This window comes from Anomaloglossus baeobatrachus, chromosome 5 (assembly GCF_048569485.1).
Source record: "Anomaloglossus baeobatrachus isolate aAnoBae1 chromosome 5, aAnoBae1.hap1, whole genome shotgun sequence".
Taxonomy (NCBI): Eukaryota; Metazoa; Chordata; class Amphibia; order Anura; family Aromobatidae; genus Anomaloglossus; species Anomaloglossus baeobatrachus.
In genome coordinates this window covers 234,467,230-234,483,189 of record NC_134357.1, presented here as the reverse complement: position 1 = coordinate 234,483,189, position 15,960 = coordinate 234,467,230, and the positions used below count along the sequence as shown (strand labels likewise).

General features: G+C 47.0%; 2 protein-coding genes across 3 annotated transcripts in view; one reads left to right on the top strand and one right to left on the bottom strand.

The window, feature by feature from the left end:
• Positions 1-13,403, bottom strand: part of LOC142311084 (uncharacterized) — a 46,554-nt gene extending 33,151 nt beyond the window's left edge. The window contains exon 1 of the mRNA XM_075349159.1: positions 13,220-13,403. The gene's annotated coding sequence lies outside the window, so the exon portion shown is untranslated. The remainder of the gene's footprint in view (positions 1-13,219) is intronic.
• A 75-nt stretch (positions 13,404-13,478) lies between these two features.
• Positions 13,479-15,960, top strand: part of LOC142311085 (uncharacterized) — a 39,659-nt gene continuing 37,177 nt past the window's right edge. For both annotated transcript variants that reach the window (XM_075349161.1, XM_075349160.1), the window contains exons 1-4: positions 13,479-13,540; positions 15,119-15,230; positions 15,318-15,438; positions 15,681-15,841. In XM_075349161.1, the coding sequence (XP_075205276.1) occupies positions 15,405-15,438; positions 15,681-15,841 (195 nt within the window). In that variant the 5' untranslated portion in view covers positions 13,479-13,540; positions 15,119-15,230; positions 15,318-15,404. The remainder of the gene's footprint in view (positions 13,541-15,118; positions 15,231-15,317; positions 15,439-15,680; positions 15,842-15,960) is intronic.

The window sequence follows — 15,960 nt, the reverse complement described above, 5'->3', positions numbered from 1 at the left end:
ACATTTTCACATTTGGTTTTCCTATCATCGTACTTACAAATAAACTTTTGAAAATAAACAGTTGAAACCAGAAGTTTACATACTACATCTTAAAAGACATGTTTTTCTCACTATCTGACATGAAATCAGAATACAACTTACCTGTTTCAGGTCAATTAGGAACCAAAATTAATTATATTTGCAAAATGCCAGAATAATGAGAGAGAATGTTTTAAGGCATGTGTTTTAGTTTCTGAAAAGTCAAAAGTTTCCCTCCATGTCATTAGTATTTGGTACCATTTTCCTTAAACTGTATGACTTGGGTGAAGCGTTTTGGATATCCTTCCACAAGCTTTTCACAATAGTTGGTAGGAATTTGGGCCCATTCCTACTGACAGAACTGGTGTAACTGAGCCATGTTTGTAGATTGCTTTGCTCGCAGCGGCCTTTTCAGCTTTGCCAATAAATTTTCAATAGGATTGAGATCAGGGCTTTATGATGGCCACTCCAAAACATTGCTTTTGTTGTCCTTAAACCAGTTTGTAACCAGTTTGACAGTATGCTTCAGTTCATTGTTCATTTGGAACACCCATTTCCGCCCAAGCTTTAAGTTCGTGGCTTATGTCTTGAGATGTTCCTTCAGTATTGCCACATAATCTTTTTTCCTCATGATGCCATCTATTTTGTGAAGTGCACCAGTCCTTCATGCAGCAAAACAACCAAACCACATGCTGCTGCTACCCCCATGTTTTACAGTTGAGCTGGTGTTTTAGGCTTCAAAGCTTCTCCCTTTTTCCTCCAAATGTAACGATGGTCACTATGGCCAAACAGTTCAATTTTAGTTTCTTCAGACCACGGAACATGTCTCCAAAAATTAAGGTCTTTGTCCCGGTGTGCATTTGCAAACATTAATCTGGCTTTTTTATGCTTCTTTTGGAGTAATGACTCTTTCCTGGCAGAGTGGCCTTTCGGCCCATGTTGATACAGCACTCATTTCACTGTGGATAATGACACAATCTTACCAGCTTCTGCCAGCATCTTCACATGGTCTTTTGCTTTTGTTCTTGGGTTATGTACATCACTAGTACACAGAACCCGTCTCCTTCCTGAGTGGTATAATGGCTGGACATTTCCATCTTGTTTGTACTTGAGTATAATTGTTTATACTGATGAACAAGGCACATTTAAGTATCTGGAAATTGTACCCAAGGATGAACCAGACTTGTGGAAGTCCACAATTCTCTTCCTGAGATCTTGGCTGATTTCTTTTGACTTTCCTATGATGCTACACAAAGAAGCAGTGTGTTTCAGGTGTGCATTAAAATACATCCACAGGTGTGTCTCTAAGTAGTCATATGTTGTCAATAAACCTATCAGAAGCTTCCAAAGACATGACATAATCATATGGGCTGTCCCATACTGTAGAAAAGCATGGCACTCTTAGTGTATTTAAATTTTTAACTTTGTAGAAAGCAATAAAAATGCCTTAAAACATTCTCTCTCTCATTATTCTGGCATTTGGCAAATATAAATAATTTTGGTTCCTAATTGACCTAACGGGAAAGATTTATTCTGATTTCATGTCAGATAGTGAGAAAAACATGCAGATGTGTCAATTTAGATAGTGTATGTAAACCTCTGGTTTCAGCTGTATATACCATATATTGCATGTAGTTTTGACAGTTTATTTTTCTTTCTTTACCATAGACTTAAAACATTTTAAAGTTTAATAGATCAGATTTTTACAATCACAATGATACTCAATATTTCACTTTTAATTTGTAAATAGGAGGGAATTTGAGTTTTTATGTGATGTAACTTTCACCCTTTTTTTTCTATATTATTTAGTCCTTTTGTAGGACTTGAACCTGAAATTGTTTGATTGATTATTCCATATACTGCATGTTCAATATAGTGCATTCCTGAGAATTACAGTATAAAGTGAAAATAATGATCATCTGCACCATGTGATCACATCGAAGGTGGAGAGCAAAGGACAGGATCCCACACTTAACCCCATTACCCCCCCGGTGAGTTTCTGCTTTTTTCCTCCCATTCTTCCAAGAAACATAACTTTTTTATTTTTCTGTCAATGTTGCCATATGATGGCTTGTTTTTTTGCGGGATGAGTTGTACTTTTGAATAAAACCATTAGTTTTAACATTTAGTGTACTGGAAAAGGAGAAAAAAAATCAAAGTGCGGTGAAATTGGAAGAAAACGCAATTGCACGATTGTTTTGGGCGTCATTTATTCACCTTGTTCAATATATTGTAAAATTAATATGTCAGTGTGATGCCTCAGGTCGGTAGGAGATCATAGATACCAAACATGTATACTTTCACTTTTATTTAAGAGGTTAAAAAAATTCAGAAGTTTATTCAAGAAAAGAATTGCGCTATTTTCTAAGACTCTTAGCATTCTCATTAATCAGGATCTGCCGCTGAGTGATGGCTTATTTTTTGCAACTTGAGATAACATTTTTAAAGATACCATTTTTGTGCAGATTCTGAGGTGAAGTCTGTATTCAGTGAAGACTTTCCCATTACTGAGATAGGAGATGGCAGCTGTTACTGCTGAGATTCTATGGAGATAGAAGAGGGGGCGGAGCTGTCTCTAACTGCTCCCCCTGTAACTAGCTCCTCCCACTCCCGTCTACATGGAATTATATCCATAGCATCTATCTTAGCAATGGGAAAGTCTGCACTGAATACAGATTTTATCTGACAATTGAAAATTTTGATGACTGAATTATTTCCGGCAGAGAGAAATGCAAATGTGTCTGATAAGTTGTATTACAGAGTTGCTTATTTCATGTGTAGTATTGATTTATGAAATAACAATTAAAACAACGGTTATGCTTTAAGTGACTCCATACATCCACCCCTGCACCATGAAGTACTGCTACAAAATGGTGCCAGAAGTAAAGACTGTGATAGAAGTAAAATAAACATTACCAGAATTGCTATATTTGCTTTTCCCACAAAAAAGATATAAAAAAATGTATATATATATATATATATATATATATATATATATATATATATATATATATATATATATATATATATATATGCATCTCAAAAAAATAAAATATCCTCAAAAAGCAAATTTATTTCAGTAATTTAATACAAAAAGGCTCATATATTATATAGAGTCATTACAGAGTGTTCTATTTCAAGTGTTTATTTCTGTTAATGTTGATGATTATGGCTTACTGCCAATGAAAACCCAGAATTCATTATCTCAGAAAATTAGAACAATTACCACAAAACACCTGCAAAGGCTTCCTAAGCATTTAAAATGGTACCTTAGTCTGGTTCAGTAGGCTACACAATCATGGGGAAAAACTGCTAACTTGACAGATGCCCAGAAGGCAGTTATTGACACACTCCACAAGGAGGGTAAGCCACAAAAGATCATTGCTAAAGAAGCTGGCTGTTCACAGAGTGCTGTATCCAAGCATATTAATGGAAAGTTGAGTGGAAGGAAAAAGTCTGGTAGAAAAAGGTGCACAAGCAACCGGGATAACCGCAGTCTTGAAAGGATTGTTAAGAAAAGGCCATTCAAAAATTTACCTTTACCTTACACCTTTTTTGACCACACTTTTTCTTCCACTCAACTTTCCATTAATATGCTTGGATACAGCGCTCTGTGAACAGACAGCTTCTTTAGCAATGACCTTTTGTAGCTTACCCTCCTTGTGGACTGTATCAATGACTGCCTTCTGGACATCTGTCAAGTCAGCAGTCTTCCCCATGATTGTGTAGCCTAGTAACCCAAACTGTCACGCTTGCCGGGTAAGACAAGCGTGGTGGGGGCATTCAGACCTACGTGAGTATGACACGCATATACGGTAACTAAAAAAGGGGACAACAGTGAACACAAAAAGAGCGTGAGGCCCTGGAACTAGTGAGAGGGAACAGAGCTGACCCTACTCTCCTAGCCAGTCCCTATACAGTCTCCGCAACTGCTACCGAACAGAAACCTGAGACCCTGAGAAGACCCTAAAGGTACCATGACTAGTGGAGGGCAGGTGAGGTAGACTAGACCTCACCGCTGCACTAACAAGACACAGGGTATGGTAAGACAAACAGGGGGGAAAAAGTAACAAAAAGATAACGCCTAAGAGCAGGAATCTTCCTCAGCCAAACCTTCGTCCAAGACGGCCAGAGACCAAATGACTTTGTATATTCAACAGGGATTGCTGGGAAACCCTACCATTTAAATCTGCTGGGTAAACGTAGCTGATCGCTCAGCTAGGAACTGCTTGGAAAAGCTGCAAGAGAAAAACTGACATTTAACCATTTTAGAATCAAAAGAAACAAAACCAATTTAAATGTAGAGATCCAGATGAGAGGCTCCAGTCCAAAGACTGTCACTGGTCTCTAAAAACAGGGAGACGAACGTGACACAGACTATGGGATCATGTTAAATGCTTAGGAAGCCTCTAAAGGTGTTTTGTGGTCATTTTTCTAATTTTCTGAGATAATGACTTTTGGGTTTTCATTGGTTGTAAGCCATAATCATCAACATTAACAGAAATAAACACTAGAAATAGATCCCTCTGTGTGTAATGACTCTATATAATATGTTTCCTTTTTGTACTGAATTACTATAAATAAATTACATTTTTGATATTTTAATTTATTGAGATGCACATGTATACGGTATATATATATATATATGTATGTATAATTGTTATTGTGCAAAATTAGCAAAAACAAATATAAGTCTTATATAATCGGAAGTACCGTATTTTTCGGATTATAAGACGCACTTTTCCTCTAAAAAAATTGGGAGGAAAATGAGGGGTGAGTCTTAAAATCCAAATATAGCTTTACCGGGGGAACCAGTCTTTGCGGCGACCGGGTGCGTTCAGGCGGTTGGGTGCCTGTGGCTGCGTGCGGGCGACAGCCAGGTGCCTGTGTTCGGGCGGCAGCCAGGTGCCTGTGCCTGCGTGCAGCAGCCAGGTGCCTGTGCCTCTGTGCGGCAGCCAAGTGCCTGTGTGTGGGCGGCAGCCAAGTGCCTGTGTGCGGCAGCCAGGTGCCTGTGTGCAGGTGGCAGCCAGGTGCCTGTGCCTGTGTGCGGGCGGCAGCATGTCGGTGCCGGCTGCCACTCTGTGTGTGGGCGGCTGTGCAGCAGGTTTCCCAGTGTGTCCGCGGTCCCAGTTTCAAATGATGGCGCCAGGAGTCAGCGCATGCGCAGATGCAGCTCTTGGACAGGAGCTCCATCTGCGCACGTGCTGCTCCGGGAGTCAGCGTAGGCGCAGATGGAGTCCTTGGATGAGAGCTCCAGCTGCGCATGCGCCACTCCAGGAGCCATCATTTGAACTGGGACCAAGGACAGATTGGGACACTCACTGCACTGGCCTGCTGCACCACTCACCCACCTTGCTGCTGCCGCCACGGACCGCTGCTGCCGCCACGGACCGCCGCGGCTGCCAGCACAACCTATGCCTTCTGTGACCCCGCTTCCCCACCACTGCTGCCCCCCTCTGGTAAGACAACAACGGAGTATAAGACTGATACCATTTTTATTTTTTTTTACCCTTTTTTATTTCTAAATTTGGGGTGCGTCTTATAATCCGGTGCGTCTTATAAAGCAAAAAATACGGTATATAAAAAATAAAGTTTCAAATCTCTAAATGTAAAACAGAGCTGTCTTGATGAAAAAAATCTAAAAAAGTTACACCTGTGTCAAAACTGTGGGATAAAAAAAAATAAAGATTTCTTACAACAACACAGTAGAAATAGTAGAAACAAAAAACAAATAAGGTTATATTTCCACAATGAGTTTTTGGCGAGTTTATGGGACTGTCTATTTTCGCTGCAAAAATCACAGCGTCAATTTCAGAAAAGTGTATGGCATTTAGGCTGAGGCCACACGGAGACTAGTGCGAGTGCTCGCATGACACTCGGCTCAGGCTTCCAGCACAGCGGGAGCTGAGTGTTATGCGACTATGGTCTGATCCTGTGATCAGACCACAGGTGAGGAGGGGCGGGCTGGCGCGGATGAGGGGAGGGCCATCGTTGCGGAGGGGAGGGCCAGCGCCGCGAAGGGAGGGATTTATCTCCCTATATCATCTGTTGCCGGCAGATATGAGAATCGCACTACACTCCGCTGTGATGCGAGAGCAATGCAATGCTTCTCTCGCCCCCATAGACTTGAATAGGTATGAGTGAAACAGGATGGCATTGCACCCGCATTTTCTTGTTCTGATTAGGGCTGAGAAAATAATCGCTCATGGGAGCGGGCACATAGAGTAATATTGGTGCGAGTGGAATGTGATTTTTTATCGCATTCCACTTGCTCTGTATTACTCGCCGTGTGTGCTGACCCTTATAGTAATCTCCTGCCCACTGTGCTTCTCTTTTATTCAGCACAAGCGGACCTGCGGGGCGTGTGTCAAATCCGCTGCATGTCACATTCTCTTTCAGGTACACAGAGTTTTAAAGGGGTTTTCTTACAAACAAATGTAAAAGTTTATTTTAATCAATAAAACGTGGAATAATATCCACAAATGGACGTCATATAAAATGTTTCTGTGCTGAGATAATCTTATAAATGTGCATCTGCTGTGTAATGGCTGTGTCTGACCTTACAGGGACATGATCTGATCACACCACATCTCCTGGGCAGGAGAGGACACAAAAGAAAGTATTCAAAGAGTACAGCATGAGATCGAATCTGATTCTTTTTGTGAGGTTTTGTGTGCCTGTTTTTAAATAAAGAAAAATTTGCAATCCCATGCTGTAATTGCTGGGCAAGGCTGGCCGTATTACATGGGCACTACAATGCAGTCACTAGGGCTACCATGTGGGCAAGGCTGGCTGTATTACATGGACACTACAATGCAATCACTAGGGCTACCATGTGGGCAAGGCTGGCTGTATTACATGGGCACTACAATGCAATTACTAGGGTTACCATGTGGGCAAGGCCGGTTGTATTACATGGGCACTACAATGCAGTCACTAGGGCTACCATGTGGGCAAGGCTGGCAGTATTACATGCAGTCACTAGGGCTACCATGTGGGCAAGGCTGGCAGTATAACATGCAGTCACTAGGGCTACCATGTGGGCAAGGCTGGCAGTATTACATGCAGTCACTAGGGCTACCGTGTGGGCAAGGCTGGCAGTATAACATGCAGTCACTAAGGCTACCGTGTGGGCAAGGCTGGCAGTATAACATGCAGTCACTAGGGCTACCGTGTGGGCAAGGCTGGCAGTATAACATGCAATCACTAGGGCTACCGTGTGGGCAAGGCTGACAGTATTACATGCAATCACTAGGGCTACCGTGTGGGCAAGGCTGGCAGTAGTACATGCAGTCACTAGGGCTACCGTGTGGGCAAGGCTGGCAGTATAACATGCAGTCACTAGGGCTACCGTGTGGGCAAGGCTGGCAGTATTACATGCAATCACTAGGGCTACCGTGTGGGCAAGGCTGGCAGTATTACATGCAGTCACTAGGGCTACCGTGTGGGCAAGGCTGGCAGTATAACATGCAGTCACTAGGGCTACCGTGTGGGCAAGGCTGGCAGTATTACATGCAATCACTAGGGCTACCGTGTGGGCAAGGCTGGCAGTATTACATGCAGTCACTAGGGCTACCGTGTGGGCAAGGCTGGCAGTATTACATGCAGTCACTAAGGCTACCGTGTGGGCAAGGCTGGCAGTATAACATGCAGTCACTAGGGCTACCGTGTGGGCAAGGCTGGCAGTATAACATGCAATCACTAGGGCTACCGTGTGGGCAAGGCTGACAGTATTACATGCAATCACTAGGGCTACCGTGTGGGCAAGGCTGGCAGTAGTACATGCAGTCACTAGGGCTACCGTGTGGGCAAGGCTGGCAGTATAACATGCAGTCACTAGGGCTACCGTGTGGGCAAGGCTGGCAGTATTACATGCAATCACTAGGGCTACCGTGTGGGCAAGGCTGGCAGTATTACATGCAGTCACTAGGGCTACCGTGTGGGCAAGGCTGGCAGTATAACATGCAGTCACTAGGGCTACCGTGTGGGCAAGGCTGGCAGTATTACATGCAATCACTAGGGCTACCGTGTGGGCAAGGCTGGCAGTATTACATGCAGTCACTAGGGCTACCGTGTGGGCAAGGCTGGCAGTATTACATGCAGTCACTAGGGCTACCGTGTGGGCAAGGCTGGCAGTATTACATGCAGTCACTAGGGCTACCGTGTGGGCAAGACTGGCAGTATTACATGCAATCACTAGGGCTACCGTGTGGGCAAGGCTGGCAGTATTACATGCAGTCACTAGGGCTACCGTGTGGGCAAGGCTGGCAGTATTACATGCAATCACTAGGGCTACCGTGTGGGCAAGGCTGGCAGTATTACATGCAATCACTAGGGCTACCGTGTGGGCAAGGCTGGCAGTATTACATGCAATCACTAGGGCTACCGTGTGGGCAAGGCTGGCAGTATTACATGCAGTCACTAGGGCTACCGTGTGGGCAAGGCTGGCAGTATTACATGCAGTCACTAGGGCTACCGTGTGGGCAAGGCTGGCAGTATTACATGCAATCACTAGGGCTACCGTGTGGGCAAGGCTGGCAGTATTACATGCAGTCACTAGGGCTACCGTGTGGGCAAGGCTGGCAGTATTACATGCAGTCACTAGGGCTACCGTGTGGGCAAGGCTGGCAGTATTACATGCAATCACTAGGGCTACCGTGTGGGCAAGGCTGGCAGTATAGCATGCAGTCACTAGGGCTACCGTGTGGGCAAGGCTGGCAGTATAACATGCAGTCACTAGGGCTACCGTGTGGGCAAGGCTGGCAGTATTACATGCAATCACTAGGGCTACCGTGTGGGCAAGGCTGGCAGTATTACATGCAGTCACTAGGGCTACCGTGTGGGCAAGGCTGGCAGTATTACATGCAGTCACTAGGGCTACCGTGTGGGCAAGGCTGGCAGTATTACATGCAGTCACTAGGGCTACCATGTGGGCAAGGCTGGCAGTATTACATGCAATCACTAGGGCTACCGTGTGGGCAAGGCTGGCAGTATTACATGCAGTCACTAGGGCTACCGTGTGGGCAAGGCTGGCAGTATTACATGCAATCACTAGGGCTACCGTGTGGGCAAGGCTGGCAGTATTACATGCAATCACTAGGGCTACCGTGTGGGCAAGGCTGGCAGTATTACATGCAATCACTAGGGCTACCGTGTGGGCAAGGCTGGCAGTATTACATGCAGTCACTAGGGCTACCGTGTGGGCAAGGCTGGCAGTATTACATGCAGTCACTAGGGCTACCGTGTGGGCAAGGCTGGCAGTATTACATGCAGTCACTAGGGCTACCGTGTGGGCAAGGCTGGCAGTATTACATGCAGTCACTAGGGCTACCGTGTGGGCAAGGCTGGCAGTATTACATGCAGTCACTAGGGCTACCATGTGGGCAAGGCTGGCAGTATTACATGCAGTCACTAGGGCTACCGTGTGGGCAAGGCTGGCAGTATTACATGCAGTCACTAGGGCTACCGTGTGGGCAAGGCTGGCAGTATTACATGCAATCACTAGGGCTACCGTGTGGGCAAGGCTGGCAGTATTACATGCAATCACTAGGGCTACCGTGTGGGCAAGGCTGGCAGTATAACATGCAGTCACTAGGGCTACCGTGTGGGCAAGGCTGGCAGTATTACATGCAGTCACTAGGGCTACTGTGTGGGCAAGGCTGGCAGTATAACATGCAGTCACTAGGGCTACCGTGTGGGCAAGGCTGGCAGTATTACATGCAGTCACTAGGGCTACCGTGTGGGCAAGGCTGGCAGTATTACATGCAATCACTAGGGCTACCGTGTGGGCAAGGCTGGCAGTATAACATGCAGTCACTAGGGCTACCGTGTGGGCAAGGCTGGCAGTATTACATGCAATCACTAGGGCTACCGTGTGGGCAAGGCTGGCAGTATTACATGCAGTCACTAGGGCTACCGTGTGGGCAAGGCTGGCAGTATTACATGCAATCACTAGGGCTACCGTGTGGGCAAGGCTGGCAGTATAACATGCAGTCACTAGGGCTACCGTGTGGGCAAGGCTGGCAGTATTACATGCAATCACTAGGGCTACCGTGTGGGCAAGGCTGGCAGTATAACATGCAGTCACTAGGGCTACCGTGTGGGCAAGGCTGGCAGTATAACATGCAGTCACTAGGGCTACCGTGTGGGCAAGGCTGGCAGTATTACATGCAGTCACTAGGGCTACTGTGTGGGCAAGGCTGGCAGTATAACATGCAGTCACTAGGGCTACCGTGTGGGCAAGGCTGGCAGTATTACATGCAGTCACTAGGGCTACCGTGTGGGCAAGGCTGGCAGTATAACATGCAGTCACTAGGGCTACCGTGTGGGCAAGGCTGGCAGTATTACATGCAATCACTAGGGCTACCGTGTGGGCAAGGATGGCAGTATAACATGCAGTCACTAGGGCTACCGTGTGGGCAAGGCTGGCAGTATTACATGCAGTCACTAGGGCTACCGTGTGGGCAAGGCTGGCAGTATTACATGCAATCACTAGGGCTACCGTGTGGGCAAGGCTGGCAGTATTACATGCAGTCACTAGGGCTACCGTGTGGGCAAGGCTGGCAGTATAACATGCAGTCACTAGGGCTACCGTGTGGGCAAGGCTGGCAGTATTACATGCAATCACTAGGGCTACCGTGTGGGCAAGGCTGGCAGTATTACATGCAGTCACTAGGGCTACCGTGTGGGCAAGGCTGGCAGTATAACATGCAGTCACTAGGGCTACCGTGTGGGCAAGGCTGGCAGTATTACATGCAATCACTAGGGCTACCGTGTGGGCAAGGCTGGCAGTATTACATGCAGTCACTAGGGCTACCGTGTGGGCAAGGCTGGCAGTATTACATGCAGTCACTAGGGCTACCGTGTGGGCAAGGCTGGCAGTATTACATGCAGTCACTAGGGCTACCGTGTGGGCAAGACTGGCAGTATTACATGCAATCACTAGGGCTACCGTGTGGGCAAGGCTGGCAGTATTACATGCAGTCACTAGGGCTACCGTGTGGGCAAGGCTGGCAGTATTACATGCAATCACTAGGGCTACCGTGTGGGCAAGGATGGCAGTATAACATGCAGTCACTAGGGCTACCGTGTGGGCAAGGCTGGCAGTATTACATGCAGTCACTAGGGCTACCGTGTGGGCAAGGCTGGCAGTATTACATGCAATCACTAGGGCTACCGTGTGGGCAAGGCTGGCAGTATTACATGCAGTCACTAGGGCTACCGTGTGGGCAAGGCTGGCAGTATAACATGCAGTCACTAGGGCTACCGTGTGGGCAAGGCTGGCAGTATTACATGCAGTCACTAGGGCTACTGTGTGGGCAAGGCTGGCAGTATAACATGCAGTCACTAGGGCTACCGTGTGGGCAAGGCTGGCAGTATTACATGCAGTCACTAGGGCTACCGTGTGGGCAAGGCTGGCAGTATAACATGCAGTCACTAGGGCTACCGTGTGGGCAAGGCTGGCAGTATTACATGCAATCACTAGGGCTACCGTGTGGGCAAGGCTGGCAGTATAACATGCAGTCACTAGGGCTACCGTGTGGGCAAGGCTGGCAGTATTACATGCAATCACTAGGGCTACCGTGTGGGCAAGGCTGGCAGTATAACATGCAGTCACTAGGGCTACCGTGTGGGCAAGGCTGGCAGTATAACATGCAGTCACTAGGGCTACCGTGTGGGCAAGGCTGGCAGTATTACATGCAGTCACTAGGGCTACTGTGTGGGCAAGGCTGGCAGTATAACATGCAGTCACTAGGGCTACCGTGTGGGCAAGGCTGGCAGTATTACATGCAGTCACTAGGGCTACCGTGTGGGCAAGGCTGGCAGTATAACATGCAGTCACTAGGGCTACCGTGTGGGCAAGGCTGGCAGTATTACATGCAATCACTAGGGCTACCGTGTGGGCAAGGATGGCAGTATAACATGCAGTCACTAGGGCTACCGTGTGGGCAAGGCTGGCAGTATTACATGCAGTCACTAGGGCTACCGTGTGGGCAAGGCTGGCAGTATTACATGCAATCACTAGGGCTACCGTGTGGGCAAGGCTGGCAGTATTACATGCAGTCACTAGGGCTACCGTGTGGGCAAGGCTGGCAGTATAACATGCAGTCACTAGGGCTACCGTGTGGGCAAGGCTGGCAGTATTACATGCAATCACTAGGGCTACCGTGTGGGCAAGGCTGGCAGTATTACATGCAGTCACTAGGGCTACCGTGTGGGCAAGGCTGGCAGTATAACATGCAGTCACTAGGGCTACCGTGTGGGCAAGGCTGGCAGTATTACATGCAATCACTAGGGCTACCGTGTAGGCAAGGCTGGCAGTATTACATGCAGTCACTAGGGCTACCGTGTGGGCAAGGCTGGCAGTATTACATGCAGTCACTAGGGCTACCGTGTGGGCAAGGCTGGCAGTATTACATGCAGTCACTAGGGCTACCGTGTGGGCAAGGCTGGCAGTATTACATGCAGTCACTAGGGCTACCGTGTGGGCAAGGCTGGCAGTATTACATGCAATCACTAGGGCTACCGTGTGGGCAAGGCTGGCAGTATTACATGCAATCACTAGGGCTACCGTGTGGGCAAGGCTGGCAGTATTACATGCAATCACTAGGGCTACCGTGTGGGCAAGGATGGCAGTATTACATGCAGTCACTAGGGCTACCGTGTGGGCAAGGCTGGCAGTATTACATGCAGTCACTAGGGCTACCGTGTGGGCAAGGCTGGCAGTATTACATGCAATCACTAGGGCTACCGTGTGGGCAAGGCTGGCAGTATTACATGCAGTCACTAGGGCTACCGTGTGGGCAAGGCTGGCAGTATAACATGCAGTCACTAGGGCTACTTTGAGGGTGTTGCGATTGCGTTGGTTGCTTTCCTGTGGCACTACAATGGGCCCATCACGCGGTGTCTGAGCCGCAGTGGCACAGGCTGGGCACTTGCCTGGGACGCCTATGCCCTGCTTGCCCACAGCCGCTGGCTTACTGCTGCAGGGCCTGCTCTTTCAGTGCTGCCCCCTTAGTGCCAGGCTTTCTCTTACTACATGGCACGTCTCAAGGAGTGACAGTTCTTAAAGTTGTATAGATAAGTGAATGGCGCGGAACATGTCCATTTTATTGCACAGTGCTCCAACACCAACCCGTAACAAAGCCCCTGCGACACAAGACACAGATCATTCACATCATTAATGACTCAGAGTTGTTACATTAGTCAGAAGAATCCCGGTCCACTGACACACAGGCAGCCACTGAGGAGAAGGGAGCACGGACTGCTGCTACTTGTAGTCATGTAGAGGCCTCGGGGAATTCTGGAACTTGTAGTGCTGGGTGGCCGGAGGACGCCTCTCCGCTCAGGACTACACAAACATGGCCGCCGCTGTGCCTCTTCACTCTAGTGTCTGCTCACTGTCCCTTCCCGAAGTTCCAATCACCACCGGCAATAAGCTGAGCTGTACCAGCCGTTTCCGGGAGTGGAGGTGAAGGACCAGGGACTTCCGGTTGCGTGATGACAGGGGAAAGTGGTGGAGGTGAGAACACCTATGCCCCTAATTAGGAACACTGGTCCATAAGCAATGCTAGGACACTAAGGATTGTGGGAAGAGATGTCCTGCTCCTGTCACCATAGTCTGTACACTCCCTAGTACTATGCCTGCTCACATCACCACATACTCTCACATTCCCCTGATTAATGGTGCCATCTGCAGGATATGACCCCAGTAATCACCGCTCCTTTCCTGTCATCAAACCATGTTACTCCTCGCCACCCTCCGGTCGTGTTCTCAGCTCTGGCGCTGTAGTCCGTTACCGCCGTCCGGTCAGTCTGCCTGTGACCCTATCCTTTATCAGGCCCATTATGATCCTCTCCAACATCAGATCACTTGGCTGCCACCTCTTCAGGACGCCCCTCTTCCCTCCCCCTTTCCGCCAGCGTTTCCTCCTCTCTACCCCTCTTCCTCCAGCCCTTTCTCCCCTCTTCCCACCTTCCTCCATTGCCTCCCCCCTTCTCCCTAGTCACTGCTATCAGGAGTGTGTCGCGCCCTGCTTAGACTTAGGGGGGATCTGGGATCAGAAGGTCACACTGTTTAGTTGATTACAGATCCTCTTTAGTACTCGTCTTTTATCCCGAGTAGAGGCTTATTTAATTCCATTCACTGATGAAGAGGTTAAAGTTCCTTTCCATCCAGCTGTGACTGATATGTAGTTATTAATCTTGCCTGCAGCCACTCCTTCTGCTATATAAATCTACCCCTTACTCTCTCCTATGCTGGGTATAGTTCATTCTATGCTGACCTGTGAAGGAGCAATGTATGGAGAAAGCTGGTTTGATCTTTTCAATGGATACTGTGGATTCCCCTTCTGGAAAAGAATTGGAGTTTTTGTCTTCCTTGGTTGTTTCTCCTTCCTCGTATTGTCTACACGTCTATTAATGGAATCAATTTTAGGGGTTCTGGCAGCAATAACCAATTTCCTCACTTTGCCAATCAGAGTTCCAGCATGTCCCTCTTGCAGACCCTTTGATTTCTTTCTTGGTGCCTTTCTCCTCTGATCTGTAGAGGAGGAACTTCACTATTTCTCACGTACATAAAGTGCAGCACATATTTATCTCACCTAAAAGCTTAGATAATTCAATCAGAAATAGAACAGACATTTATAGGAAATTTCATAACTTCCTCAGGTTTTTATGAAAAAAAAATTCAGTACATACTGCATTGAACTACTGTACCCAATTTATTATATGTTTTAGGAGTTGGTCCATTTTATTCCGACTCCACAGCACTGGTACCCGGAAGAAACCCACGCAAACACGGGGAGAACATACAAACTCCCTGCAGAGGATGTCCTTGGTGGGATTTGATCACAGGTTGCCAGGGCTGTAAAGCAACAGTGCTAACTACTGAGCCACTGTGCTGCCCATTAATGAAGCGGGTTCAGCTCCCGAGCCTGCCCCTACACTGAGCATGCAACTTATGAAAATTTACATTAGTTGAGGGAGGATTAGAAATTAAAAATATTTCTAGAATTTTAGATGGTGGTTATTATTATAATAAACTTTTTTATGTATATTATGACAATATATTATTATTTATTTATTTGTCTTATGCCAGTTGACTTCCATCAACCACCCCATAATTGCGGTAATGTAAATCCAAATCGTCTCCATCTCCATGGATAGATCTTAGAGAGTGCCAGTAAGGTTTTGAGCTGCTATCGAGAAAGGTGAGTACTGCTGGTAATACCGGGACATGGGATGAAAAGCCAAGGAATAATGCATCTTAATGATGACTGTATCATTGTGTGTCTCAGGTTCCCGAGGTGTCGGACATCACTGCCTATTTCTCCATGGAGGAGTGGGAGTATTTAGAAAGAGAGAAGGATCTGTAGAAGGACGTCATGATGGCAAAACCACATCCTCTTTCATCATCAGGTAACAAGAGTTCTTCACGGACTGCTAGATAGGAAAAGTTTTTTTTGTGTCTTTATTTTTCATCCTAGAAACTCTGAAGAAAGTCACTCATAAAAATCAAACAGGTTTTCTTGTACGTGAAATAGACATCTTAATGAGCTTTTAAAGCAGAGAGCAGTTTGCAGGCCACCTACATACAGCCATTTGGTTATCACATTCAGATGGTGAATGCATCAATTAATTCAATGTTTGTATTCTTCTAGATGGATCCAGTAATGAAAGTTCACCAGAGAGATGTCCCAGTCCCGAGGATAAAAACGTAGGAGGAAGTACAAACAGTGCTAGCCCTGTTCTGAAGATTGCCGCATGTTCCACTTCTGACCTGCACCGATCAGACATTGATGATCTATCATCACTTTATACCGTGAGTTTATCATTTCCTGTGTCGGCAATTGTCACAAACCACCGGGGGGGTCACTCAGAAATCCCCCGCGCTGGCTACCAGTACGTCACAATCGGGGGGTAACAAGTGGGGGTCACCCC